Here is a 27,961-nt window from a genome sequence, read left to right on the forward strand (position 1 = left end):
ACCTCCATTGGGTCATCTACGCTCAGGAGTGCAGGTGGGGCCTTGCTCCAACCCCCTACCTGTAAGAGACTGGGTGGGTCAGGCAGAACTTTGGAGGGAAGAAATGGAAACGCTGTCGGTTGAAAACAGTTTGTATTAACCCTTGGTGCATTATGAGTTATCTTATCCAGACAAAATACAATGGTAGTGGCCTCCATTTGATACAAGAAGGTTACATAAAAGGTTGGCATTGATAGAGGCCAACCATTTCTGCAACAGATGAATTCGAAGACACTAGCTGGAATTTAACGCCACCCCAGCGAGCCGGATGGTGGCGGGGATTGGGGGGGGGGGGGTGGTGTAAAGTGGAGCAGGAGGCTCCGGGAGGCCTTCCTGACCCGCTCCCGCACCACTTTATGTAGGGCGGGGAGGGGGGCGGGGGGTGAAAGATGAGCTGCCCGCCCCAGGCCAATCAAGGCCCTTAAGTTGCCAATTAACCTCCACGGGGATTTTACCCATGGCAAGCGGGCATCCTGAAGCCAGGAAAGGCCCAGTGAAAGCTGGCGGCCTGTTGGTGTCCCGGGAGTGGGCCCTGACAAACAGGCACAGAGAACATCCCCAAGCACCCCCAGGACCCAAGACGCCCTCCCGACCAATTACCCCTGGCGACGCAAACCAATCTTACCTGCACTCTTGGCTCCATGTCCTCGACTGGGCTGCAGTCCCAGCAGTGGCCACCGCTCCCGATGGTGCTGCTAGGACTAAGAGCTGCTGGCCCAATGATTGGCCAGTAGCTCAATGAGGCGGGACTTCCTCCCTCATGCAGGTGGAAGCCCCACCTCAGAACAATTAAAACCCGTAAAAGCAGGACGGATCCTCAGGCTAGGCGGAAGTGGGGTTTGCCACCGACTTTTATGCTGTGGCCAGCTCCCGACCGCCCAATGTAAAATCCAGCCCACTCTTTCTGGAGTTGTTTCGGTAAAAATACAGGGACAAGCTCCTCACCCATCCTTTTTTCTGGGGCATGATGCAGGATGCAGAAAGAATGCGAGAAAAATTACTTAATTAATAAACTAAAGAGGCAATACTAAAGTTAACATCATAATAATTAAGCCTCTACAAAAAAAAGTATGTTGCAAATCCTATACAGTTAGAGTTATGTTCTGAATCACTGAACATTTTGTAGTTGTATTATTGTGTGAATAAACTTTAAAAAGGTGACATTATATTGTCAGGGGTGCTTCTATAGTATAATTAAATAACTACAATAAGACTACAAGAGAATTTATAAAAGTTAAGAGACAAGAACAGAAGACCTATTCTGTTCTTTGTCTTAGTATGAACTTCAGAGACACACATTGTGTTACATGCAGGTGGTAAGGGGAGAAACTTGGCAAACCCCCATGTCTGTGCAAAAGCATACATGCCATTAATTGGATACTGTTGTCTTATCAATATGGCGGCTCCCTTAAAACCCAGCACACACAATTCATACATGCAGCAAACACAGTCCCACAGCATCCTTCCCAGTTATTATCAGTAAGTGGTGGGAGGTTGATGAAAAAGTTGGAAAACCTGTGAAAGGGAATTTTTCTCAGCTGCCAAATGAAAAAAAATACTGTTTGCATGACTATCACTAACACAATGTATCATTCAGTCTTTGCAATGATAGCTGTGCTGCCGAGAACAGAACAGTTATTAACACAAGTGATAGAGACACAAAATAAACCTCCTGGTGTTTAAAGGAGAACTGCACCATTGGCAAATGCCAGTACATGTAGGGCAACAATGGTTATTTGACTGTGTTATATATCGGCATAAAGACTTTCTATTGAACTGTGTGCTCTTAAAGTTGCACTGATAGTTTGGAGTGAATACATTTTTTACTTGTATTTACAAATTAGTATCTAGGCACATGTACCTTTGGTTTAAATTTAAGTATGAAAAAGATTACATAACATCTTGAACTAGATTCTAGAGTTTATAAGGTCATAAGGTCACAAAAACTAGGGGCAGGAATAGGCAATTCAGCCCCTCGAGCCTGCCCCGCCATTCAATACGACCATGGCAGATCTCATCTTGGCCTCAACTCCACTTTCCTGCCCGTTCTCCATAACCCTTCAACCCTTTACTAATTAAAAATCTGTCTATCTCCTCCTTAAATTTACTCAATTTCCCGGCATCCACCGCACTCTGGGGTAGTGAATTCCACAGACTCACGACCCTTTAAGAGAAGTAATTTCTCCTCATCTCTGTTTTAAATCTGCTACCCCTTATCCTAAAACTATGACCTCTCATTCTAGATTGCCCCACCAGAGGAAACATCCTCTCTACGTCTACTTTGTCAATTCCCTTAATCATCTTATATACCTTGATTAGATTTCCTCTTATTCCTCTAAACTCTAGAGAGTTAAGGCCTAAACTGCTCAATCTCTCTTCATAAGACAAACCCCTCATCCCTGGAATCAATCTATTGAACCTCCTCTGAACTGCCTCCATGAACAAGGAAATGGAGAGTAAGGCATAACCTCCTTTATTTAGTTGCCAGTACCTGTATTAAATGGGCACCATTACAGTTAGAAAAGGAAGCAGGTGAGTCAGTAGAAAACACCGATCAACCTTTACCGAAGTCACTTTTCAATCATGAGACTAGGAAAATGCTTCAGAATAATGAGATTTTTAGAGTGCAATTATAAACAAGTGAGCATTGTTAAAGATGGTATAGAACACCCAGTAAAGTAACAAAGCTTGAAATATTAGATATCTAATTTGTAAATTAGATTTTCCTTTTTACTGATGCTAATAATTAATGGCTTATAGAAACACATTTTGAACAGACATAAATTAATGCAAAACTTATTTTTAATTCAGAATTATGTTTTAGTTGCATATATGCAGATATTTGTCTCTAACAGTCCAACTAACTTTATTATTCTGAATTATGAGCAGCGTGTCAGTTGCTATCTTACTTCTGTTGCTAAAAGCACAGAAGCTTTAGGCCATTCTTGCAGCAGATACTCCTCAATTCCTAATGCACCTGCAAGTCTGAAGATACCATCTCATGGACCTGAGATTTGCCAGGGAGATCAGTTGTTGTGGTACATTGGAGAGCTTTCCTAAAGAGAGGTTTATTACATTATATAAGAAGAATCACTTACCGAAGTGCTACTGGACCAGAAACTATGAAACATAACCCTTCTAATAAGTGGGTGTTGTGTATGCTGTGAATAAACAAATCCTTGTGTACACACATACTACCATTTTCTTAAAGGGACAGGCATTTAAATCCATATCTTCTGAACTAGGACAAAAATCCAATTTTTATGAAGCAATTCAAATCAACACCATGCAGATGGATTGATTTGGAACTTCTGCAACTTGAATTTGAACTCCTATACTGTTTCCCACTTTTACAATAGCTCCTGTTACTGAGTTGCTGGACCAGTACCACTCATTATTAACCAAGAATCTAAGAACTGGTAGCTCTTGGAATCAATGGGCTGAATCTTGACTGGGACAGGCTGAATAGGTGGGGAGGGGGCAGAATATCTGTCAGGAAACCCAGAAGTTCACATTTCCCTGCATGCTGTGCATAGTTTTGCTTTGACAGGTTTATAACCCAGAGGTCAATCTGATTGACAGGCTTGGCTTCCAGTCGGGCAGGGAGCACTCCAGAGCAGGCTGCGGTCCAGGTAGGTAGCCTGTAACTGGGAGCGTGGAGGGGTCTGATTCCCAACTCCAGGGTGGGGTCCGATCCTGACCAAAGGGTAGGGTCTTTTTTGTGACTGGAGAGGGTCCAATCCCCAAATCACAGGTTTGTATGGGAGTTGTGGTCTGGTGGGCAGGGTGGGCCGAGGGAAGCACTTACTTTCTCACGGAAGCTTTCTTTGCCCACCCCACCCTTGAGTTGCAGGGCTTCCCGAGGTCTGGGAAACCCGACCAGACCCAGCCTCATTAGAATATTTAATTGGCCAACCTGTATCCTGGAGGTGGTTTGGCTGCTCATCCTTTGTCCCGCCATCTGTTAAACCCAGAAGTGGGCGGGTTGGGATCAGTTGTCAGATTTTTAAACTTTTCATATTTCACCCTGCCCCAACTCACCAGTTTTTGGAAGTTAAGATTCAGCCCAGTGTATTAATAGCTCAAATCAAATGAACATGTCCTCTTCTGTACAACTTTGCCAAAGATTTACACTTCACTTGATTTCCATTGACTTTAATGGAAAAGAAAATCAGGGTGTGTGTAAAATGAGCTCCTAATTCACTATGTGACTATTCTGTACCTCCTATGTTTCTAAACAAGGATTCATTTGATGCCAAGATTTTTTCCTTGTTTATTACTATCAGGAATTGTTCTGTACCAGAAATGCACCAAATATACAACAAGATGCTGTTTTCATAATCTGCAAAACCTGGACAAGCCAGCAACCACTAGTGGAGATGCTACTATTTGGGACTTTGGGATGTATACAAAATCATCTCATGGGGCCTTTGGAAGAAACCAAGACACAACTTAAACTACATGGGCAAACAGCGACACATCTAAAATTAGTTTGTATGGATTTTCCTTCACTATATTTTTGATGCTTGCTGCTCTATTGTTCATGCAGCAAAGAACAAAATAGTAGTTCTGTGATTTAGCTCACCTCATTAAAAATAAAAGCAGACAGTCAAGTAGCCTACTGACACTGTTCAGATTCACACATGAAGAAGTTACTAGTTTGAGATTGGAGGCCTGCTGCCCATCGATATGCAATCTTACCTGATTCATGCCTTTGGGAAGGGAGGGCAGGTTCAGGAAAATACAATTGGTATAGCAAAAGGAAGCTATAAAATAGCAAAGCTGTTGAAATGGCAAATCTCAGCAAATAAAAGGCACTACTTCACACTTAGAACACAATGTGGAAAAAAACACGAAATACTTAAAAGGGACAAGATAAAATAGTCTACAACCTTCTGGCCATTGCAGTTATTAAATTATGCTTAGTTTTTTTCTCATTTTCAACTTAAACTGTATGCATGTATACATTATAAATAGATATTTGCAAATTCCTAGAAAATAGGTTTGCATATATATATGGGGATAAAAGCAGAAGTAGACACTTTTCTCCAAAGCATTTAATTTCTTAGTTTGAGGACATAAAGATCAAAGTATGGTCATCAGATGCACTTGGTGGTGTCTGTCCCACTAATGACTGCTTTCAGACACCAACCTATCAAATGAAGGGGGGATATATTGAGGTTATCTGTGGAATGGGATGGGGGGGGGGGGGGGGACACGGGGATATTGTGGGATGAAATACTACCAAGGGGAGATTTTACTGTTAATACATGCAGATGTTTTGGGGGGGTATTTGGAAATGGGTATGGGCAATGGACCAGGGTTTCTATTTTGCCTGATACCCATCTATTTTTGCGTGCAGTGAACTTTCTGCCAGAATTGACATAAGACACATCTGGCAGTAACGATGGAGTGATTTTGCCATGTTGCACATTAGAAACGGCGGAATAAAACAAGCACCCAGTGTTGCCAGAAGGGTGTGATGCCAAGAAAAATGAAAAAGTCCTAAGTAAGATCATCAATCAGTCAAGGGGCGATGTATTGACTGTTCCACATCAATAGAATTTACCATTTCATTGAAGCCAACAAACTTTTAAAAAATATTTGGTGCTGTCTAGGCTGCTGGAGCTGCCTGTTGCCTGAAGCAGTGGCCATTCCCATCCCCTCCCGTGATAAATTCCTAAAAGCCAGGGACCCCCCACAAAAATTTAGATCAGGCTGATCCCAGAATGTTTGCTGGAGTCATTGCTGGGTAATATGGATGGACAGAGGTCCACTTCTGTTGGCAATTATGTCGGAGCAGAAAGTCTTGGCTTCTATGATTTCTGTCAACATATTTATCATCAACTTGTGACATTGTAAAACTTTAGTGTGCATGTAATGTAACAATAATTTCTAGTTGAAGCATTTCAACCAGTATTTCCACACTATGTAAGTAGCAGCATCCCCCTAGGGTTCAGTAATTTTACTATAGTGAACTTCATTTATAGTCCAATATTGTTTATCAAATCAAATCAGTAATATTGTGTGCAAACTATTAGTATGCAAATCTAGAATTGTTATAGCTTCTGTGCAATAATAGGATGCAAGAAAAGGTGGTAAAAATGATCTCCTTTGCATGCGATCCCCTGAGGGTGGAACAGCTCAACATTTTTATTTGTACTATGCCTACCACAGTTAAATAGTAAGCATGTAAACAAAGGTGAACCTTGCCATATCGCCTGATATACCTGAACTTCTTCATCAGACCAGTGGAACTGGGAGACTGCAATAAAGAGACTATCGAACTCCAAACATGCAGCTTGGACCAGTGATCTTACAAGAGGATGTTCTTCCTATCCAAAAAAAGACCTCTTTCATTTGCTGCACCTTCTAAGCCAGACCTTCAAAAACTCCCCTGAAAAGGAGTGAGTCTTCCCCATTGCCCATGTTACACATATATCCACCTCCTCCCGGCAATGATTATCCTTCTAGAGTCCAGTTGATTGTGAAAAAAAAACAGTTCACAGCAAGCAGCTGCTTTTTAAAAGCTGATGCTGTGCTGGATTTTTGCAAACCCCAATCAGACCTGCCCCCCCAGCACATTTTTCATGCACGTTGAAAGTAAGGGGAGGGTAAAGGCTATTTCTCTCTCCTGCTGTCACAACCCAGAGAAGACGAAATTTTTTCTGGTCTCGCAAAATCAGGGCTATAGAGTGTATCCAAATTAGACCATATTTATGGATTTTTATATAATATATAAGATAGAAACAGAACTTGCTGGAAACACTCAGTGGATCAGGCAGTATTTGTAGTGAGAGGAATAGAGTTAACATTACAGACCGATAACCTTTCATTGGAACTGGACAACATTAGAGGTGAACAGCTTTTTAAGCAAGTACAGAGGCAGGTCAAGGGGAGGGGCTGGGGAAGGAACAAAAGGGAGAAGTCTGCCATAAGGAGGAGGGCAGGACTAATTAAATGCTGAATGTGATGATGGCACAAGGCAAAATTAGGTAATAATGAGACAAGAATAGAAACAAAACATGGATCCAGAGGAAGTGTAAATGGTTACAGCACGATAGCAGAGGATGAGTGAAGCCTAGAAAATCTGGCAAGTTTACGAGGGAAAGAGCACAGTTGTGTATGGTCTGGTTGGGCAGCCATTCAAACAGAAGTGGCCAGTCTGTTCTGGTGAGGAATGGAGATAGAGGGAGGCTGGACATCCAGGGTGTAAGGAAATGGCTAGGGCTTTAAAACCAAAGGGCCATCGGAATAGTCATGGATATATGTGGGTAGAGAGATAAAAAGCCTGTTCCTGCCCCACTGAACTTATTTCTTCCTATCTTGACTCAATTTTTTCTCCTCTTGTCCAGTCTCTTCCCACCTACATCCGTGACTCTTCTGACACCCTACGCAATTTCAACAATTGCCAGTTTTCTGGCTCTAACCTCTTCTCTATGGACATCCAATCTCTCTACACTTCCATCCCCTACCAGGACGGTCTGAGGGCTCTCTGCTTCTTCCTTGAACAGAGGCATAACCAGTTGCTATGGGTATCTGCATGGGTCCTAGTTATGCCTGTCTTTTTGTGGGGTATGTCGAATATTCCTTGTTCCAGTCCTGCTCAGGCCCCCTCTCCCAACTCTTCTTCCAATACATTGATGACTGTATCGGTTCCATTTCCTGCTCTTGCCCCGAACTGGAAAACTTCCTCAACTTTGTTTCCAATTTCCACCCTTCTCTCACCTTTACATGGTCTATCTCTGACACTTCCCTTCCCTTCCTCCATTTCTCTGTCTCCATTTCTGGGAATAGGCTGTCTGCTAATATTTATTATAAGCCCACCAACTCCCACAGCTACCTCAACTGCACTTCCCCACTGCCTCCTGTAAGGGCTCCATTCCATTCTCCCAGTTTCTCCATCTCCGTCGCGTCTGTTCTGATAATCCAACCGTTCACAACAACGCTTCTGACATGTCTTCCCTTTTCCTCAACCGAGGAGTGCCCCCCCCCCCCGCTGGTTGACAGGGCTCTCAAATGTGTCCGACCCATTTATGCACCTCTAACCTCACCCCTTCCCCTCCCTCCCAGAACCGTGACAGGGTTCCCCTTGTCCTCACTTTTCACCCCACCAGCCTCCACATCCAAAGGATTATCTTCCGCCATTTCTGGCATCTCCAGCATGATGCTACCACCAAACACATCCTCCCCTCCCCTCCCCTCCCAGCATTCCAAAAGGATTGCTCCCTCCACGACACCCTGCTCCATCTCTCCATCACCCCCAAAACCTCATCCCCTACCCATGCAATCGCAGGAGGTGCAATACTTGCCTTTTTACCTTCTTTCTTCTCACCATTCAAGGCCCCAAACACTCCTTCCAAGTGAAGCAGCTATTTACTTGTACTTCTTTCAATTTCGGATACTGTATTCACTGCTCACGAAGTGATCTCCTCGACAATGGGGAGAAGAAACACAGATTGGGTCACCGTTTTGCAGAACACCTCTGCTTGGTCCGCAAGCATGACCACAAGTTTCTGGTTACTTGCCATTTTTATTCACCACCCTGCTCTGACACCTACATTTCTGTCTTCGGCCTGCTGCAGTGTTCCAGTGAAGCTCAAAGCAAGCTCAAGGAACAGCACATCATCTTCAAATTAGGCACTTTACAGCCCTCTGGACTCAACATTGAGTTCAACAACTTCTGACCATGACTGCTATTTTGATTTGATTTTTTTTTTACCATGTACCAGTATTAAACTTGTTTCTCAGGGTTTTGCTTTCGGACAGAGCTGTTCATTATTCTGCCATTAACACTCTCTCTGGACTAATGCTTTGTCTTTTACCATGGCTATTATTACTCCCTTTGCCTTCTGTTCTGTGACATCTTTGTCATTTAATCTCTCTTGCCCTCCACCCCATCTCAGACTTTCCCTTTTGGTCTTCTACCACCAACCTCCCTCCCGCCCCACCCCTGACCTCTTTCACTTGCTCAAATTCTATTACATTTCTAACAGTTTCCAGTTCTGATGAAAGGTCACAGACCTGAAACGTTAACTCTGTTTCTCTCTCCACAGATGCTGCCAGACCTGCTCTGTGTTCCCAGCACTTCCTGTTTGTTTTTTATTTCAGATTACCAGCATTTGATGTACTTTGCTTTTATAACAGGAAGTAAGTTTGTTTGGACAGGAGTAAGTGGAAACAATCAGTTTTGCAGCAAAGTCCTTGTGTATCACATGGTGGAGATGGGGCATCGTGGAACTGCAGGGTGAGAGACAGTGGGGAGAATGTTTCCAGAAGAGATGAGATTAGTTATAACCTGCTAAATGATAGTTTGGTGGCTTTTGGTCCAGAAAGAGGAAGGAGGAGTGGTCAGACAGTGGGGTTCAGTCTCAGTCAAGTATATATCCTACCATGTGACAATGTTTCCTTCTTCACTCAGGTCAGTGTGTATACAGTTAAAAATGAAACTTGTAAAAGGATAAAAGTTTTTTAAAATCCCTAAATTTACCTTTTAAATAGTTTATTTAATGTTAGAAATAGCAATGAGAAATTTCATCCCTAAAGGCCCACTCTTAAGTCTGGACCTTGGAGTTTGTGTTAGAAATTTCACCTGTGCCTTCACTTCTGTGAAGAAACATGTGTGTTGGAGAGATCCATCATAGGAGTTTTACTTCTTATCGTAAAATGTGAAAGAAAAATGTCTGAGGAATAGTGTTAGTTGCCCTGAGCTTTTTTTGTATCACTGAGGTAGGCTGATGTTTGTGCTGAGGGTAGAGCGGAATGTTTGTTAGGTGTTTTAATACTTATCTTGGATGTTGTAACTGGAGCCAGTCAAACCTGGATCACAGTGAATGACCACTTGTTCAGGTGTTCATCATTGAAGATTCAACACTGGGAGTAACGTAAGTATTACACCAACAACAACTTCAGCAAGAACTTGGAGAAACAAAAGGGGCTAAATTGAATAGCCCTAATTTAAAAGATGTGGGGCTCGCAATGCTCATTAACTCGCGCCCATTGATTAAAGTGCAGGCAGCACACCAGTTTTGTGCTGCCTGCTCATTCGAACGATTGTTGCTTAAAGCCAGTGCTAAGCATGCTGTTCATTGGCTGCATACATCAGTGCGGGGCCCAAAACCATCACTTCTTAAAGTTAGTCTGGACTTCTTAAAGGAGAGGTGCAGTGGGGCTGGGAAAAGTGCTGGCAGTCATGCAGGAAGTGAATCTGACCTGGGAAACAGTGAAGAAGGGCACAATATGGGAGCGAGCGGGCTCTAAAATTTTCAGCAGTGCACTGGTGGCCCTGGTGGAGGAGGTGAAAAGCAGGAGAAATATCCTGTCTCCACAGTGTGCCAGGAGGATTTCCAGACACAAGTTCAAAAGGCATGGGGAGCAGAAAGCCATGAGAGTCAATGTCAGTATCCCAGCTCTGAGGCCCTGAATTCATTGCTGCAAAGAGCTCAATGACCTCACACGAGTGGTCAAGGTCAGGGACTCCATCTTCAAATGTTATATCCTACCAACTGCACCATGGACAATCCTCAATTTACCATACTCGAGTCAATCAACAGTCTAGCAATCAGGACTTGTATCTAAAATTCATATGCTCCACATGCACTCTCATGCACTTAGCACTGCTGCAAGCCTCACACCTACATCTCACAGCGTGCACACACTAGCAGCTATTGAACTAGGATGGCCACATCACCCAAATATATTGCACCATACTGACTGACCCACTTCCCTCTCTCTAGCAGGACAAGGTAGCGCACAACCAGAGGAAGCAGAGTTAACCAGAGAAGGACAGACATAGAACATAGAACAGTACAGCACAGTACAGGCCCTTCGGCCCACGATGTTGTGCCGAACCTTTAACCTACTCTAAGATCAAACTAACTGCCTACTCTTCATTCTACTATCGTCCATGTACCTATCCAAGAGTCGCTTAAATGTCCCTAATGTATCTGCTTCTACTACCACCGCTGGCAGCGCATTCCACGCACCCACCACTCTCTGTGTAAAGAACCTACCTCTGACATCTCCCCGAAACCTTCCTCCAATCACCTTAAAATTATGCCCCCTGGTGATAGCCCTTTCCACCCTGGGAAAAGGTCTCTGGCTATCCACTCTATCTATGCCTCTCATCATCTTGTACCCCTCTATCAAGTCACCTCTCATCCTTCTTCACTCCAATGAGAAAAGCCCTAGCTCCCTCAATCTTTCTTCGTGAGACATGCCCTCCAGTCCAGGCAGCATTCTGGTAAATCTCCTCTGCACCCTCTCTAAAGCTTCCACATCCTTCCTATAATGAGGCGACCAGAACTGAACACAATATTCCAAGTGTGGTCGAACCAGGGCCTTATAGAGCTGCAGCATAACCTCGCGGCTCTTAAACTCAATCCACCTGTTAATGAAAGCCAACACCATACGCCTTCTTAACAACCCTATCAACTTGGGTGGCAACTTTGAGCGATCTATCGACCTGGACCCCAAGATCCCTCTGTTCCTCCACACTACCAAGAATCCTGTCTTTAAGCCTGTATTCTGCATTCAAATTCGACCTTCCAAAATGAATCACTTCACACTTTTCCAGGTTGAACTCCATCTGCCACTTCTCAGCCCAGCTCTGCATCCTGTCAATGTTCCGTTGCAACCTACAACAGCCTTCCACACTATCCACAACTCCAGCAACCTTCGTGTCATTGGCAACCTTGCTAACCCAGCCTTCCACTTCCTCATCCAAGTCATTTATAAAAATCACAAAGAGCAGAGGTCCCAGAACAGATCCCTGCGGAACACCACTGGTCACCGAGCTCCATGCTGAATACTTTCCATCGACTACCACCCTCTGTCTTCTATGGGCCAGCCAATTTTGTATCCAGACAGCCAACTTTCCCTGTATCCCATGCCTCCTCACTTTCTGAATGAGCCTACCATGGGGAACCTTATCAAACGCCTTGCTAAATCCATATACACCACATCCACTGCTCTTCCTTCATCAATGTGTTTTGTCACATCTTCAAAGAATTCAATAAGGCTGGTGAGGCATGACCTGCCCCTCACAAAGCCATGCTGACTGTCTCTAATCAAACCATGCTGTTCCAAATAATCATAAATCCTGTCTCTCAGAATCCTCTCCAATAATTTGCTCACTGCCGACGTAAGACTGACTGGTCTATAATTCCCAGGGTTATCCCTATTCCCTTTCTTGAACAAGGGAATAACATTTGCCACCCTCCAATCATCCGGTACTACTCCAGTGGACAGTGAGGACACAAAGATCATCGCCAAAGGCGCAGCAATCTCTTCCCTCGCTTCCCATAATATCCTTGGGTATATCCCGTCTGGCCCCGGGGACTTATCTGTCCTCATATCATTCAAAATTTCCAGCACATCCTCCCTCTTAACCTCAACCTGTTCGAGCATATCAGCCTGTTCCACGCTGTCCTCACAAACGACCATGTCCCTTTCACTAGTGAATACTGAAGCAAAGTATTCATTTAGGACCTCCCCTACTTCCTCCGACCCCAGGCACAAGTTCCCTCCACTATCCCTAATCGGCCCTACCCTCACTCTGGCCATCCTCTTGTTCCTCACATAAGTGTAGAACGCCTTGGGATTTTCTTTAATCCTACCCGCCAAGACTTTTTCATGTCCCCTTCTAGCTCTCCTAAGTCCATTCTTCAGTTCCTTCCTGGCTACCTTGTAACCCTCTAGAGCCCTGTCTGATCCTTGCTTCCTCAACCTTAAGTAAGCTTCCTTCTTCCTCTTGACTAGCTGTTCCACATCTCTTGTCATCCAAGGTTCCTTCACCCTACCATCTCTTCCTTGCCTCATCGGGACAAACCTATCCAGCAGTCGCAGCAAGTGCTCCCTAAACAACCTCCACATTTCTGTCGTGCATTTCCCTGAGAACATCTGTTCCCAATTTATGCTCCCCAGTTCCTGCCTAATAGCATTGTAATTCCCCCTTCCCCAATTAAATATTTACCCATCCCGTCTGCTCCTGTCCCTCTCCATGACTATAGTAAAGGTCAGGGAGTTGTGATCACTATCACCGAAATGCTCTCCCACCGAGATATCTGCCACCTGGCCTGGTTCGTTGTCAAGCACCAAGTCCAACATAGCCTCCCCTCTAGTCGGCCTAGCTACATATTGAGTCAGGAAACCTTCCTGGACACACCTGACAAAAACTGCTCCATCCAAACTGCCTGTATGTTCAGGGAGGAGACGATGCTGGCCAGGAATTTAATGGCAATTGCTGAGCCCAGGCCAGGGGTGGGACTGAATTAATTGAAGATGACAGTATCCTCATACCTATTCCTGCTTCTCACATCCCATTTACTCTTCATCTCACAATCTCTTCTAAGTTACAAGCTACAGGTGGTGTAAGCATGCACCTCTTACTTCCCCCATGTGCCTTTTTTCCTTTCTGATATCCAGGAGGTGAAACCTAGCCAAGCCATGGAGGATCACCAAGAAGACAGTGATGATGAAGATACACCGTCACTCGACTTTACACTCACAGCCACCAGCTGTGATACTGACACTGCATGTAATTTTAGAGGATAGCATTGAAGTGGGGTCAATACATGGGCACACATGGTCTGCAGCAAGGTTAGTGCAGGTGCCAGCTTGCTACAGGGTGAGGTTGCACACAAGTTCTGCCGGAGAGGAGTCCAGTGAGACTTCAATGGGTCAGGTTACAGAAGAATGCTGATGGTCATATAAAGTGAAATGCTTGTCATATTGCTAGGCCTGCCAGAAAGCCTGCATGCATTGTCTAGAGCCTGGAGGAGTCCAGCACTAACTTGGCATAGGACTTCGCACAGAGCTTCAGCCCATCCTTTCCAACGTGGAAATGGTGGCCAACTCCATTGGCACACTTGTGGACCCAACCATGATGCAGTGTCTGATAGCCAATGTCTCAGCTTCCATTGCAGAACAAACATCTACCACAGAAGTGTGCAACATAAGTTCATACTGAGGACATACACGGTCAAGCTTGCTGTAAGCTCAGACAGTTGGCATCATGGCTGCAGATACCAGTGTTCAAAGGGGTTTGCAGGAGCTCACAGCAGTCTATCAATCTGCCATCCAACAGGTTAGGATTGCTGAAGCGCTACTCGGGGGAGTGGCAGTGGCTCCATGCAATATGAACCTCTCTCAGGGTGGCAGCAGTCCCCGCCTCTCCGCCATTGCTCTTGCTGTTGCCTGTCAGCCAGCCAGCCCAGACTGCTGTGATGGTGCAGTCTGAAGCTAGACCTTCTCAGCCCAGAGTTGCTGGAGGTTGTCCTCCAAAGCCATCCGCAGTCATCTCCACAAAAGGTCAGCAGACTTTCACCAGTCGTGCTGCAGCCACTGGGGTAGCACTGCATAGGAGCATTAGGAAAGGCAAAGGCACATAGAAGACAATCTTTAAGCGAATGCACAAGGGTTGATGTTTATATGCAATATGGCATGATTTCATTTATAAATTTGGTGTGGAATGCTTATTTTATGGTGGCTTTTATTTTTATATTGTGGCCAAGAAGATGAAGTGATGGTCAGTGAAAGAGGAAAGGAAAGAAGTTGGTGAATGGCAAATTGTTGTTGTGGTAACTGGCATCTCACTCAAAATAGTTCTTAATATACAGCCTGGGCAGAAAGCAGCTGTATAGATTACTGCCTCCTTTCCTCTTCCTCTTGACCCTCCTCCTCACTCTTCTAGCAGCTTGTCCTGCTCTGCATGGCCTCTGCTCATTCTCCCAGTCATGCTCTATTCCAAGGGGATAGCCAACTGGTGCACCCATGTCTGACAGCAACTGGTTTGTGCAGAAGCCTGGAAGTCTGGAAAAAGTCCTTCAACACTTGCTACACCACTCCCTGTAGACATGTGCAACTTGAAACAACTATGAAAAGCACCAACCACTTGTAGAATCATACCAACAGCCAGAAGAAATCAACCAGCATCTAACCAGTAAGCAGTTGATGATCCCTCTAAATAGGACTGGTGGGGTGTGGGGGGTGGGGGCGGGGTGTCCTTCCTGCAGTTTAATACATGTTCAGTCATGCAAAATTAAGAGGGAGTGCCAGCTAGAACGTTGAGCTCCAAAATGGCAGCACTGGGGTCAAATCATTGCACATTGATTGATGCCATGATTTGCCTGCTCTGCATGCGGTGGACGTTAGCTGCGTGTGAGCACTAACGCTTTCACCAATATGGCATCCGGTGAGCTTCCCATCAGACGTGTGCATGGGTTCGATTCAGACAGTAGCTTCACTCATTTTTGGTCCCAGACAACGTCAAAACAACAGCTGCTACTGAGCTCAATTTCATGCCCAAATAATCTTAATTCAAAACATCTTAATTTGAATTATCTGATAATTCAGATTTTTGGAGCTCTAAATTCCCACATTCTTGTGTCATTTACATTTCTCAATTTGAATAAATAGATAATTATTTTTTTCTTCGATAATAAATAACTTTGAATTATCAGAGTGGGCTACAGCAAATCCACCATGGGACATAGAGCAAACTATAAATATTTTATAATGTATGTGCAAGCCACTCTTAAATTCAAAGTTTCTTAATTTGATTTATCAATCAATGAATTTTATCTGTCAATCTGAATTAAAATTATTCAAAACAAAAAGGGATATGGAGAAACAGTGGGTAAGTAGAGATACAGATTAGATGTGATTTAATTGAATGGTGAATCTGACTCGAGGGTTAAATAACTGACTCCTGTTTCTAAGTTCATATCTGAAACTGCACTCGAATTCCTGGATGACTAATATATACTACAGGAGACCTTGTAGCTATAAAGTGGAGAGTAACTTACTGCTGAGAGACAGAGAAATCCTTAGATTTACCAGCAAATACCTGTGTGGCAGTAATTGAATGAAAACTCTGCTAAATTTACATTGAACATTACTGTGTGGAGATTACACGTTATTAGTCTTCATTTGTGCAGCAGCGGAATTTCTAACTTGACAATGTAGTATTTTGAATTTTAGGTGGATGATCAAATGAAACTCCTGCAGAACTGCTGGAGTGAGTTGCTGGTACTGGACCATATCTGCAGACAAGTGCACCATGGGAAGGAAAACAGCCTTCTTCTAGTGACAGGCCAAGAGGTAATGGGTTTTCCAATGGTTCTGTAGCAAAATTATCCCAGACTCATTATTCAACAAAAATACTATGTATAGAGGTTTGGGACTATACACAGTAACTCTCTGTACTAACAAAGATTACATGGATAAAATATTTGGTGCTTTAAAGAGAGAAAGAACTTTCATTCATATAGCGCCTTTTGTGATCTCAGGACGTCCCAAAGCACTTTACAGACAGTATTTTTGACGTGAAGCTACTGTTGTAATGTTAGAAATACTAAGTCAATTATTGGCTTTAATTGTAAAACCAAAACTGAAACATTTTCTACCCTTCCCCCATATCCACCTCAAGCTCTTATGTTGTGTGTGTTTTGGGGGAGGGGATTCAGTTTAGGGATATGTGAGTGATCTCTTGCCTAAAGACCTTGCATTCTTCCTCAAGTTGACTTGGCTGAGACTGGGCAAATGTGTTCCTAAGGAACATAATTTAATGCTGAGATTAACACTCTGGTTTCCTGTTAAATTCAACAGGTGCGATTTTATTAAATAAACAGCAATATAGTTGAAACACATCATCCAACTATGAAAACTATTTTAAAACCATCTGAAGTATTATTGTTTCAGTGAATTTAATGTATCGGGGTCGACCAGGATGCTCCGATACTGAGCCGTACAAAAGAAGTTCTGAATTGGATCCCTGATCTCACTACACCTGGGGTGAGAATGGTGGATGGGGAAGGGTTGGAAGGGAGGTGCCACACTTTGTTTCAGTATCCCCAGTGACTCCCTGACTGTAGACGACAGGTGAGAACAGGATCAGGTTTGGTCCTGTGGCCAAAGATTTGCCATGCTATGAGTTTTGACTATTCGGCATTTCAGAACCCAAACAAATCGTAGACTCATACTTCTTTTATAAATAGATCATCATTACTTTTTAGATTAACTTTAAGTGAAGTGCCAGTACACTCCTTTATTTTTATTTGCTCGTTCACACGTATATTTATTAAAGTCTCTGTCGCTGTTTTCAATGCAAATACAAATAATTGCCTTTCAGACACATTAGTTTGTGAAAATGGTGCCATCTTGACAAAATAAAACTTTTTTCGCAGATGCAAAATAGTCAAATAATCCCTTGCAAATGCCATATGTGTTTGACTGACTTTGAAATTGTTTCTGCACTAGAGAAAAACACTGATCTACAGATAGACTGAATGTGTCCACAAACCACAGTCAGAAACATTGTGATGGTTTTCCAGCCACCCTTAGTGCACTGTAGTGATTTTAGGTCCTCAGTTTCCCACACGAAAGTAGGGTTTGGTGCTCATGTTTATAGCAGCTGGTTTGAGAAACAGTCTCCATCGTTCACAAAGCAGACAACTGGAACTACTGTTAATTTTAGTTGGAAATAATTAGCGCGCTGCTTTAAAAACAGAAGCAACAAAAGCTTAAAGTAACACATAAGGTCCGCAAATGGCGTTACCAAACATATCAGAATTTTGTAACTCTTTTGATTTGTAAAAATTGTTCTGATTTTTTAAAACACTAAAACCTTTAAAGCTTGCTATTCTCAAGATAAAATGGAGACGGACAAACTACTCCCAGATGTCTGACAATGCTCGTTTTAAGCTGACCGGCAAAAGCATCTAATGGTGTCCGCCCCCCTAACTTTTCCTTGCTTGCTTGAGGAAGCACAAAATGTAACTAAAGATAAATATACCTTCCTTAAATACACACTAATTTTTTGATAACATTAATGAATGGAGATTGTTAGTTTATAACAATAAAATGAAAACAAGAAATGCTGGAAATACTCAGCAGGTCTGGCAGCATCTGTGGAGAGAGAAGCAGAGTTAATGTTTCAGGTCAGTGAAGGGTCACTGCTTCTCTCTCTACAGATGCTGCCAGACCTGCCGAGTATTTCCAGCATTTCTTGTTTTTATTTCAGATTTCCAGCATCTGCAGTATTTTGCTTTTATTTAAGCCCTTAGTTTATACTCCGTAGGGATCCATTTTGTGCGATATTGTAACACAGCGATAGCAAATCAGTAGCACACTTTACATCTCTCCCGATATTTTTTTCCATTCAAGTCAATGGGGGGAATATTCCCAGGTGGGGAAGCGGTGGGGAAAATTTGAAAAAAATGTCGGGCCGGTTTGCCAAGGTGTTCCCGCCTCAGGCTGCTTTTCCCAGGGGCTGGCTGAAAGCAATGGAATTTTACCAGCGTGCATGGAACCTACGCTGTAACTCGTCAACTCACGGACGGCAGGTGCACAGCGAGAGGTTGGGATGGCTTGTAAGTGACATGCAATCTGAATTTTAAATGGGGATAAAGTCTGGTGTCATCAAGCAGAGGCTTGCCATTGCAGTAGTATCTCATTGAGACTACTGTTACAGTTGGTACTTGGGGTGAAGAAATGCCTGCTGGCTCCTTCAGCCTCATCTCGCTCCACCCTCTTGTGTGCCAGTCTCTTCAGCAGCACTCTCACTGCAGCCAGAGTGAAGGCTGCCAGCTGCCCTTTAAATCGTACACACTGATTCGTCCTCTCACCTCTTCAACCCACCCACTGTCCCTAATTGGATGGGGTTCTTGTAGGCAGGTTCTTAATTTGAAGCCTTCCGGAAGATTGAATCAGAAGGCGTGTCACTCTTGCCTCTGGGTTACAGACCTGGAAATAAAACAGCTTCCCCTTTAAAAATTAAGGTGGCAAAATTCAGCCCCATGTTAGTGCAGTTGATGACAGAAACTCAGAGAGTGAATGATTGTAGTTGCAAACTTGCATCCTATTATTTTATGCACTGCTTTTCCCATTCTACACTGAGCACCAGGATACTGTATACTGATTGCTGTACACGGAATGAACATAATGGATAATAACATTCACATAATGGGTTATGTCACCAGTTCAAATGGTGCTTCCCACTGGGATATTCAACTGGCCTGCTGGGACCAGTTCAACTGGTACGTACTGCCAGTTTAACAGGTGCACTGCATTTCATTTCCCAGTTGATAACTGGTGAGAACTGATACCAGTTCAACTGAAAACAGGAGCTGGTGCAAACTGTTCAGGATCCCTACATTTCAACAGAGGCCACACTTCAAAAGTAATGCGAAGGCTCTGAAACACTTTGGGGTGTCCTGAGGTCATGAAAAACACTGCAAAAAATGCAAGACCTCTCTTCCTTCCTCTCTCCCTTTCTTTCTGCTCTAAGCTACACGTAGTGCTGAAATTCCATGGGGAGATGTTTGATTTACATAGCAGAGGTGGTAAATCTGTTTGCGCAAATAACAGAGAATTAATGTTAAATAAATACTTCTGCAACTGTGTTCTCTCTTGAGTGAATTAACTTCAATGATGGAGACTAAGTGGTAAACCTTGCCACAGCATCAAATGGACATTTTAGTAATATTTTAAAAAGCACAGTTAGGAAGATTGCAGTGTTCTGAAACATCAGGAAAACCCTGTGCTCTGCATGCTGCTTTACAAACAAGTTTGGATTGATTAAATATCCAGAGCCATTTAACAATGTCTCCTGTTATTTTTTCATTATCAGTTTCTACTAAACTGCCTTAAAACACAGCCCAATATCGTCTTTAAGAACATGACAAGATATCATGATCGAATTCTGATACCAGTGAACTAATGTCTAGATTTTGCAGTAGTAATGATAGTGAAATTGGCCGCCTTTGCCCTCATTGCTCTTCTGAAATTGACAGCAACTCCTAGAGTCCACACATGTGAAGTTAAACACAGAAATCGAGATATTGCTGTCAGTGATTCTATGCTTCTCCATAAGGTGCCCTGTAGAAGTCCCCCGAGACTGCAATCAAGTAGAAATCAACGAACTGATGAAAACTTGCCTTTTTACGCAATTAGTCTTATTGTAAAAACCCTTGAAAAACCTTCTTGAATGAGGTGTAATTGGGATTTTAGTGGCATACTAAATACCTAATTTTATATTTGTTACATGTCAAATTGCTCCATTATGATAAAATTCACATACATCTAAAATAATTTTTACTAAAGTTTATTTATGATATTTCAGCCTATCTTAGTCTTAATCCCATGTGTATGTTCCAATCAATTATTTCGCTCTCTGTAAAATTTTAATTAAAAGTGAAAAATTCAGTGCGTTTTTACTTCTTAGTTTCCTGTCTGTGAGAATACCTCAATGTGATTGGCTGCTTATCTTGCTTGATGGCATTATTGTTGCTGGATACCTGGAGATCCCCTTGACATGGTGCCAGATGCAAACTGGTCTTCCATGCGTACAGTATTTTGTGGCACTCACTTCTTATACATATTTATTTTGTTTGATGTTCACACAAGAGAAGTGGAAAGCTAAACTAAAATATAGTACAGCCTCTTATGGAACACCTTGGAACCAAATACTGTAAATCATTGCCTTGCCCTGACTCTGAAATATAAATGTGCTTTAACGTCCAGTTTCGAGTCACACACCAACCTTCTCTGATGATTTGCTAGCTGGGTTTTTTGAGGGGAGGGAGGGGCGGGGCAATATTATCTGAACCAATGGAGGTATGCCTATGTATTTTGAATTCTGGAGAAATATTGGGGTAATAATTCATGGAGTAGTCCAAGGCCTATTCATCCAGACTCCTGGAGAAAGATATATAGACGTAAGGAGTTGCCAATGGATGCACAACTGAGTATTGAATCCCCCAGTTTTTGTAGTAATGTACTGTATTTTTCTCCCCTGCATTATGTATAAAGGTCTCTGTGGCCCCCAGTATCGAATCAAACTTTTTCCTTGTATAAAATTACATGGGGTTGAGCCTTTATATAGTTTTATGTACAAAAATGTCCAAGTTGTGGCAATGTTTAATCCCTGAAGAGAAATCTGCCTAATATTACCCTTTGAGAAAGGGAGTTTGTTTCTCGAATGCAGGATTTCAGGTAGTGCTGTAGGAATTGTGTCATTTCAGTCCAGATAAGTCCTCTGCCAACGAATGTATTACTTGATCTATTGTGTGAAAATGTTGAGTTCTTCAGCAGTACAAGTCCTCATACTAATGAGTACAATAAATTGCAACAACTATCCTTTTTCCATTCAGGTTGAGTTATCCACAATTGCCAACCAAGCTGGAGCAACTCTCATTAACTTGGTGTTGAGAGCTCAGGAGCTGGCAGCTAAACTGCAGTCTTTACAGGTCGATCGAAGGGATATTGTCTGCTTTAAGTTCCTCCTCTTGTTTAGTCCGGGTAAGCAACACACATTGATCTTATTAATTAGTTGTGAAATGTAACAAGAGCAGTTTCAATTGCATGTTAGCTAGACGTTTTATTATATTTAAGATCACAGGGGGTAATTTTAACTTGTCTGAAGGGAAAAGGACCAGTTCGAGTCGGCGCACATTTTACAACTGCACAATTTTCCTCTTCATTGAAGTCAACCGAGACTAAAATCAGGCAGGATGTAAAACTAGCATTCCATTGGATATCGTCAGTTTCCTGCTGGCTATTTTCGGCTAATATAACTCCCGGATATTCTCTGAAATCCTTCTGGTCAGTTGCATTATTTCAACAGTTCATATTTACCAGCATAGATAATCTAATAAGTAGGTTTATATCAGTTGCAGAGGCCCCTGTTCTATGAGCTCAATGAAAGTATTTGTGTTCCAGATTTGTGCTGAGCCAGTTTGAAATGTGTATTAATGTTTTCATGTGGTTCCAGCTGACCTTTGTGGTAAATTACCGCTGAAAGTAGCGGTCACGATATTAAATGAATCACATGAAGTTCCTGTGAAATCAGCAGAGAAATCGTTTTTTATTTAAAGATTGCTTTTTTTTTTAAATTATAAAGCACAAAAAAGTCAACATTATTTTTTGAATTTCTATATTAAATATGAAGCCCTATATTTTATAACTTAAATCTGTTACAAGATGGGGTTATTGCTATAGTTCTTGCAAGTAAATTAAAAATGAATGTGTTTTCTCTTTCAACGCAGCCGAACAGACCGTTAAATAAGTAGATATTGATAGCAGAAACTGAAACAAACAGCCATGTTGCGGCTTAGCACAATCTGGATGATTATGTCTGTTCTAATGTGCGTCAGTCGGATGACTTTTCCAAACCCGTCATGTCTTTGGGTTGTAGACTGTGGATTATTAACCGCCAGAAAGTGTCTGGTAAAACCAGCTTTGTCTTTATGCACATGACTATTCCTCTTAGACAAAACAAATTAAACTGTGATTCAGAAAGTTTTACTTGATTATTGAGCCAAAGTTTGGCAATCCTCAGGGTGTAAAGGGACAACAATATTAAATAAAGAATGTCCTAATTAAAAGGTACAAAGTGGAAAATTGTATTTATTCAGACAGGACCAGAAAAGTAGTAATAGAATAAAGGATCACAGAATCTTCCTATTCTGGAATCAGTGTATTATTCAAGTGCATTCAACAAGTATTTCAATTTCCTCCTCTGCCATAATTAGGCAAGCATTAACTTTTTAATCACTCATGCTGCTGAAGTGGTGCAGGCATTACATTGTAGTGCTGCCAGCCTTTGTCTGTTTGTCCTTTCATGTCTGTGAAGGCTAAATTGTCTATTCTGCATCTATAAGTATTTGGCTTTGAACACTTTTTGTCACCAAATTTAACCCATTTTTTAACTAAAGGGGCATCCAAACTCTCATTTTCTGTTGAAATTGGGTAAGATTAGGAGTTATATATGTGCATCTTTTCCAAGACATTGAACTGACATCTGAATAATTGTCACATTTTCAACAAACATGACAAGTGACTTTTCAGCAGTCTTTAAGTTACTGTGAAAAATGACTGCATATGCATGCACTCGTGAATGGAATAGAAGCCTTGATTTTAAAGAATCAGTGCTGGACTTTGAACTACAGGCTGTCGAATTTTGTTTACTTGGGAAAAGAGAAGCAGATTACTAGGGAAAGAATGCCTAAAAGTTAGAAAAAAATAAGTAATAATGAAAACGTTATTAGGCAGTAGTGAGCTACAACACCACTGACTCTCAGATAGATAGACCACAGCAAGTGGTGTGATGCTAAAGGCACAGAATGTTCCAGGAGAAGTCGCTGTTCCCAGTATCTTAAAAAGTGGTGTCCACTATGCCATTTTTTGTGCCCTGTATAAGTGCCTCTTCTGCTGGTTAATCATAAGGCCGTGCTAATAGATAAGTTTGCAGCTCAACACACCTATACAATGTTAGTACAGGGCAATCTAATGAAAAAGGACAATGTAAAATAAAGTCAAAGGCAGAGAAGCAGCAGTTTCAAATGTTTATGATCCAGCGGGTCTCACTGCATCAACAACAAAAGGCATTAGCATAGAGGTTCCACTCATCACTCTGAACCTGCCATGACCATGTCCCAAAACTCAGGGAAGGGATCATTTAAGTATTAGGGGTAAGTGCCACATGAGTAGTGGCACTTCCACCCAGTGCAACTTGTGAGACATTAGAGGGCCCCTTCCTACTTCATGGGAGGAGGCATCAGGCCAGTTTGGCTAAAGATGGTAAAAAGAAAACTCATCTCTTTAGCTGCTACCTCATAGTAGGCCTCAAATTTAAACGGCATTAGATCGATTGACTTTGGATTCTATGCCTGCTTTCTGGCCATTAAGGAAGATATCTGGCAGGATTTTCTTGGAAGTAGGAAACGCCCCCCAGCCAAACTCCCAAAAGTGACAGAGACAGAACATTTGAGTGTAATGTGAACAAGTTCAGTGTGAGAATGTCAAAGGGAGAAGGTGAAAATGTACATCTGTACTTCCAAATCAAAATTTCATGTGGTCCAAAGGGAACATGCTCCAAATCAGAAAAGAAAACTGTTGGACTGAATGCTAACGACAAGAGTATCAAGAATGGCAATCAGTACTGTCATAACTCAACTTTTTAGTCTGACAAAAGCTCATAGAATCATAGATTCATAGAAAGTCTGAGACACAGAAAGAGGCCACTTGGCCCATCATGTCTTCGCCAGCCGAAATTCTAATCCCACCTTTCAGCATTTGGTTCATAGCCCTGCAATTTATGGCAGTTGAGGTACATATCCAGACTCCTTTTGAATGAGTTGAGGGTTTCTGCCTCAACTACCCTTTCAGACAGTGAGTTCCAGACCATCACCATCCTCTGGGTGAAAACATTTTACCTCATCTCCCCTCTAATCTTTCTACCAAGCACTTTAAATCTATGCCCCCTCATCACTGACCTCTCTGCTAAGGTGAATAGACCCTTCACCTCCACTCTATCCAGGCTCCTCAAAATTTTGTACATTTCAATCAGATCTCCCCTCAACCTTCTCTGTTTCAAGGAGAATAACCCCAGTCTATCCAATCTTTCCTCATAGCTGCATTTTTCCAGTCCTGGCAATATCCTTGTAAATCTCCTCTGTACCCTCTCTAGTGCAGTTACATTCTTTCTGTAATTAGGTGACCGGAACTGTGCACGGTACTGAAGTTGTGGCCTAACCAATGAATTATACAGTTCCAGCATAATCTCCCAGCTCTTGTATTCTATACCTCGGTTAATAAAGAAAAGGATTACATATGCCTTCTTAACCACCTTGTTGACCTGTCCTGCTACCTTCAGGGATCTGTGAACATGCACTCCAAGGTCCCTTACTTCCTCTACACCTCTCAGTATTTTCCCATTAATCATGTATTCCTTTGCCTTGTTTGACCTCCCCAAATGCATCACCTCACACTTCTCCAAGTTGAATTCCATTTGTCACTTTTCTGCCCATCTGACCAGACCATCAATATCTTCCTGCAGCCTACAGCTATCCTCCTCGCTATCTGCCACATAGCCAATCTTTGTGTCATCTGCAAATCTTTTGATTATGTCCCCTGCATTTACGTCCAAATCGTTAATATACACCACATAAAGCAGGGGACCCAGTACTGAGCCCTGCAGAACTTCACTGGAAACAGTCCTCCAGCCGTCAACAATTACCCTTTGTTTCCTGGCATTGAGCCGATTTTGTATCCACCTTGCTGCATTTCCCTGGATCCCATGAGACTTTATTTTTTTAAACCAGTTTGCCATGTGGGACCTTGTCAAAAGTCCTGCTAAAATCCACGTAGACCACATCAACTGTACTACCTTCATCAATCTTCCTTGTTATTTCATCAAAAAATTCGATCAAGTTGGTCAAACAAGATCTTCCCTTAACAAATCCATGCTGACTCTCCTTGATTAACCTGTGCCTTTCTAAGTGACAGTTTATCCTGTCTCTCAGAATAGATTCCAATAATTTGTCCACTACTGAGGTTAGACTGACTGGCCTGTAATTATTCAGTCTATCCTTCGCTCCCTTTTTAAACAGAGGTGTAACATCAGCAGTTCTTCAATCCTTCGGCACCACACCTGTATCCAGTGAGGACTGAAAAATGATGGTTCGACCTTCTGCTATTTCCTCTCTTGCTTCTTTTAACAGTCTAGGATACATTTCATCAGGCCCTAGTGATTTATCAACTTTCAACTTTCTAATCTCATTAATACTTTCTCTCTCCCTAAGTTTATCACATCCAATACTTCACACTCTTCCTCCTTAACTACAATATCTGCATCGTCCCCCCTCTTTTGTGAAGACAGACGCAAAGTATTCACTAAGAACCATACCAATATCTTCTGCTCCTACCTTTCTGGTCTTTTATGGGCACTACTGTCTCTTTAATTATCCTCTTACACTTAAATTTTATTGATAAAACATCTTTGGGTTCACCTTGATTTTGCTTGCCAATATTCTTTCATGCCCTCTCTTTGCTTTTCTAATTTCCTTTTTGAGTTCACCCGTCCGCTTTCTATATTCTCGGCTTTCTGTAGTATTGAGTTCTCTGTGTCGGACATGAGCTTTCCTTTTCTGTCTTTTCTTACCCTGTAGGCTCCTTGACATCCATGGGGCTTTGGCCGCCTCATCCTTTTTCTTTGTGGGAGCATGTTTACCCTGAACCCCTTGTATCTCCCCTTTGAATGCCTCCCACTGCTCTGACACTGATTTACCTTCAAGTAGCTGTTTCCAGTCCACTTTCGCTAAATCACTCCTCAGTTTAGTAAAATTGGTCTTTCCCCAATTGAGAACTCTAACTCATTTTCTATCTCTGTCCTTTTCCATAATTATGTTAAAACTGACTGAATTATGATCACTACCACCAAAATGCCCTCCCACCGCCACTCCTTCAACCTGCCCATCTTTATTTCTTAAAACTAAGTCTAAACTGTGCCCTCTCTTTTTGGACTTGCTACATACTGGGCAAAAAAGTTCTCCTGAATGCACCTCAAGAATTCTGCTCCCTCAATTTCTTTCACACTAAAACTAGCCCAGTTAATATTGAGGTCGTTAAAATCCCCTACTATTACTGCTCTATTGTTCTTGCACTTCTGAGATTTGCCTACGTATCTGCTCTTCTATCACCCCCTGACTGTTTGGGGGTCTATAGTACACTCCCAGCAGTGTGATTGCCTCTTATTTGTTCCTTAGCTCGATCCAAATGACCTCATTTGATGAACCTTCCAACATGTCATCCCTCCTCACAGCTGTAATAGTTTCCTTGACCAAAATTGCCACTCCCCCTCCTTTCTTATCCCCCTCCCTCTCCTTTCTTATCCCCCTCCCTATCGTGTCTGAAAACCCTGTAACTAGGAATGTTGAGCTGCCATTTCTGTCCCTCCTTAAGCCATGTTTCTGTAATAGCTATGATATCATACTGCCACGTGTCTATCTGTGCCCTCAGCTCATCTGCTTTATTTGCTATACTCCTTGCAATGAAATAGATACCTTGAGCACTGCCAAACTTTTTTTTATTTTCTAAACCTCGTTTCCTCTGTCTTACAGACTCATCCATTAATTTTCCACCTTCCATTTTCATTTCTGATTTTGTCCCAGCTGAGTCTATCCTCTGGACCCCATCCCCCTGCCAAACTAGTTTAAACCCTCCCCAACAGCACTAGCAAAGCGTCCCGCAAGGAAATCAGTTCCAGCTCTGTTCAGGTGCAACACATCTGGCCTCGACACTTCCCAACTCCCCCAGAGCCGGTCCCAATGTCCCAGGAATCTGAAGCCCTCCCTCCTGCACCATCTTTCCAGCCACGCATTCATCTGTCTTATCCTTCTATTTCTATACTCATTTGCACGTGGCACTGGGAGTAATCTGGAGAATACTACTTTTGAGATCCTGCTTGCTAATTTCTTACCTAACTCCCTAAATTCTGATTGCAAGACCACCTGCCTTTCCTTTATTTATTAGTTGACCCTTTGCTACTGCTAAAAAAAACCTTACTGATAGTACAACAGCTTATATTATTAATAAAACCATACGAATACTGATAAATCCTACTAAAAATCAATACAGTTCACTAGTTAAAATAAACCTTACTCAAAAAAAATACCAGCTGCTCACTTGTTCCTTTATTATTAAGCTATTTACACATACACCCTAACAGTAGTGTACTAACCCAACTATTTAGAGTTATTCCCCAACAGCAGTTACTCACCAACCAATCACCTTTCAGCTTTCCTGTGACGTCACCGTTCACTTTATTTTCAAACTCTGGTGCGCTTGAACTCCTCTCCACTGCTCTCCCGGAAGGTAAGTGCTCTAGGCCGTGATCCTCGGGCTCTATTTATCTGCTCCTCGCCCCGTGTTCTTCCCGCAGGTCTGCTCCTCTCCACTGCTCTCCTGGAAGGTAAGTGCCTGGAGTTCATGGAGATGAATCTCACAGAATTCAATTACAACCCAACCCGATGTTTAGATTTATGAAGAGAAATGGGTTGAATTTATGTACATATACAATCTGGTGTGTAAATATTTCTAAATGACCTCAGGGAAGATAGACAACTTTTAAGTCCTTGTGTGA

At 42.5% G+C, this 27,961-nt stretch overlaps 1 protein-coding gene across 3 annotated transcripts in view; it reads left to right on the plus strand.

Moving 5' to 3' along the window:
- Positions 1 to 27,961, plus strand: part of LOC137347433 (nuclear receptor subfamily 5 group A member 2-like) — a 97,836-nt gene that overhangs the window by 49,921 nt on the left and 19,954 nt on the right. For 2 of the 3 annotated variants that reach the window (XM_068011875.1, XM_068011877.1), the window contains exons 5-6: positions 16,021 to 16,140; positions 21,192 to 21,339. In XM_068011875.1, coding sequence (XP_067867976.1) covers positions 16,021 to 16,140; positions 21,192 to 21,339 — 268 coding nt within the window. The remainder of the gene's footprint in view (positions 1 to 16,020; positions 16,141 to 21,191; positions 21,340 to 27,961) is intronic. The other variant, XM_068011878.1, reaches the window with a different exon arrangement.

This window comes from Heterodontus francisci, chromosome 32 (genome assembly GCF_036365525.1).
Source record: "Heterodontus francisci isolate sHetFra1 chromosome 32, sHetFra1.hap1, whole genome shotgun sequence".
NCBI lineage: Eukaryota > Metazoa > Chordata > Chondrichthyes > Heterodontiformes > Heterodontidae > Heterodontus > Heterodontus francisci.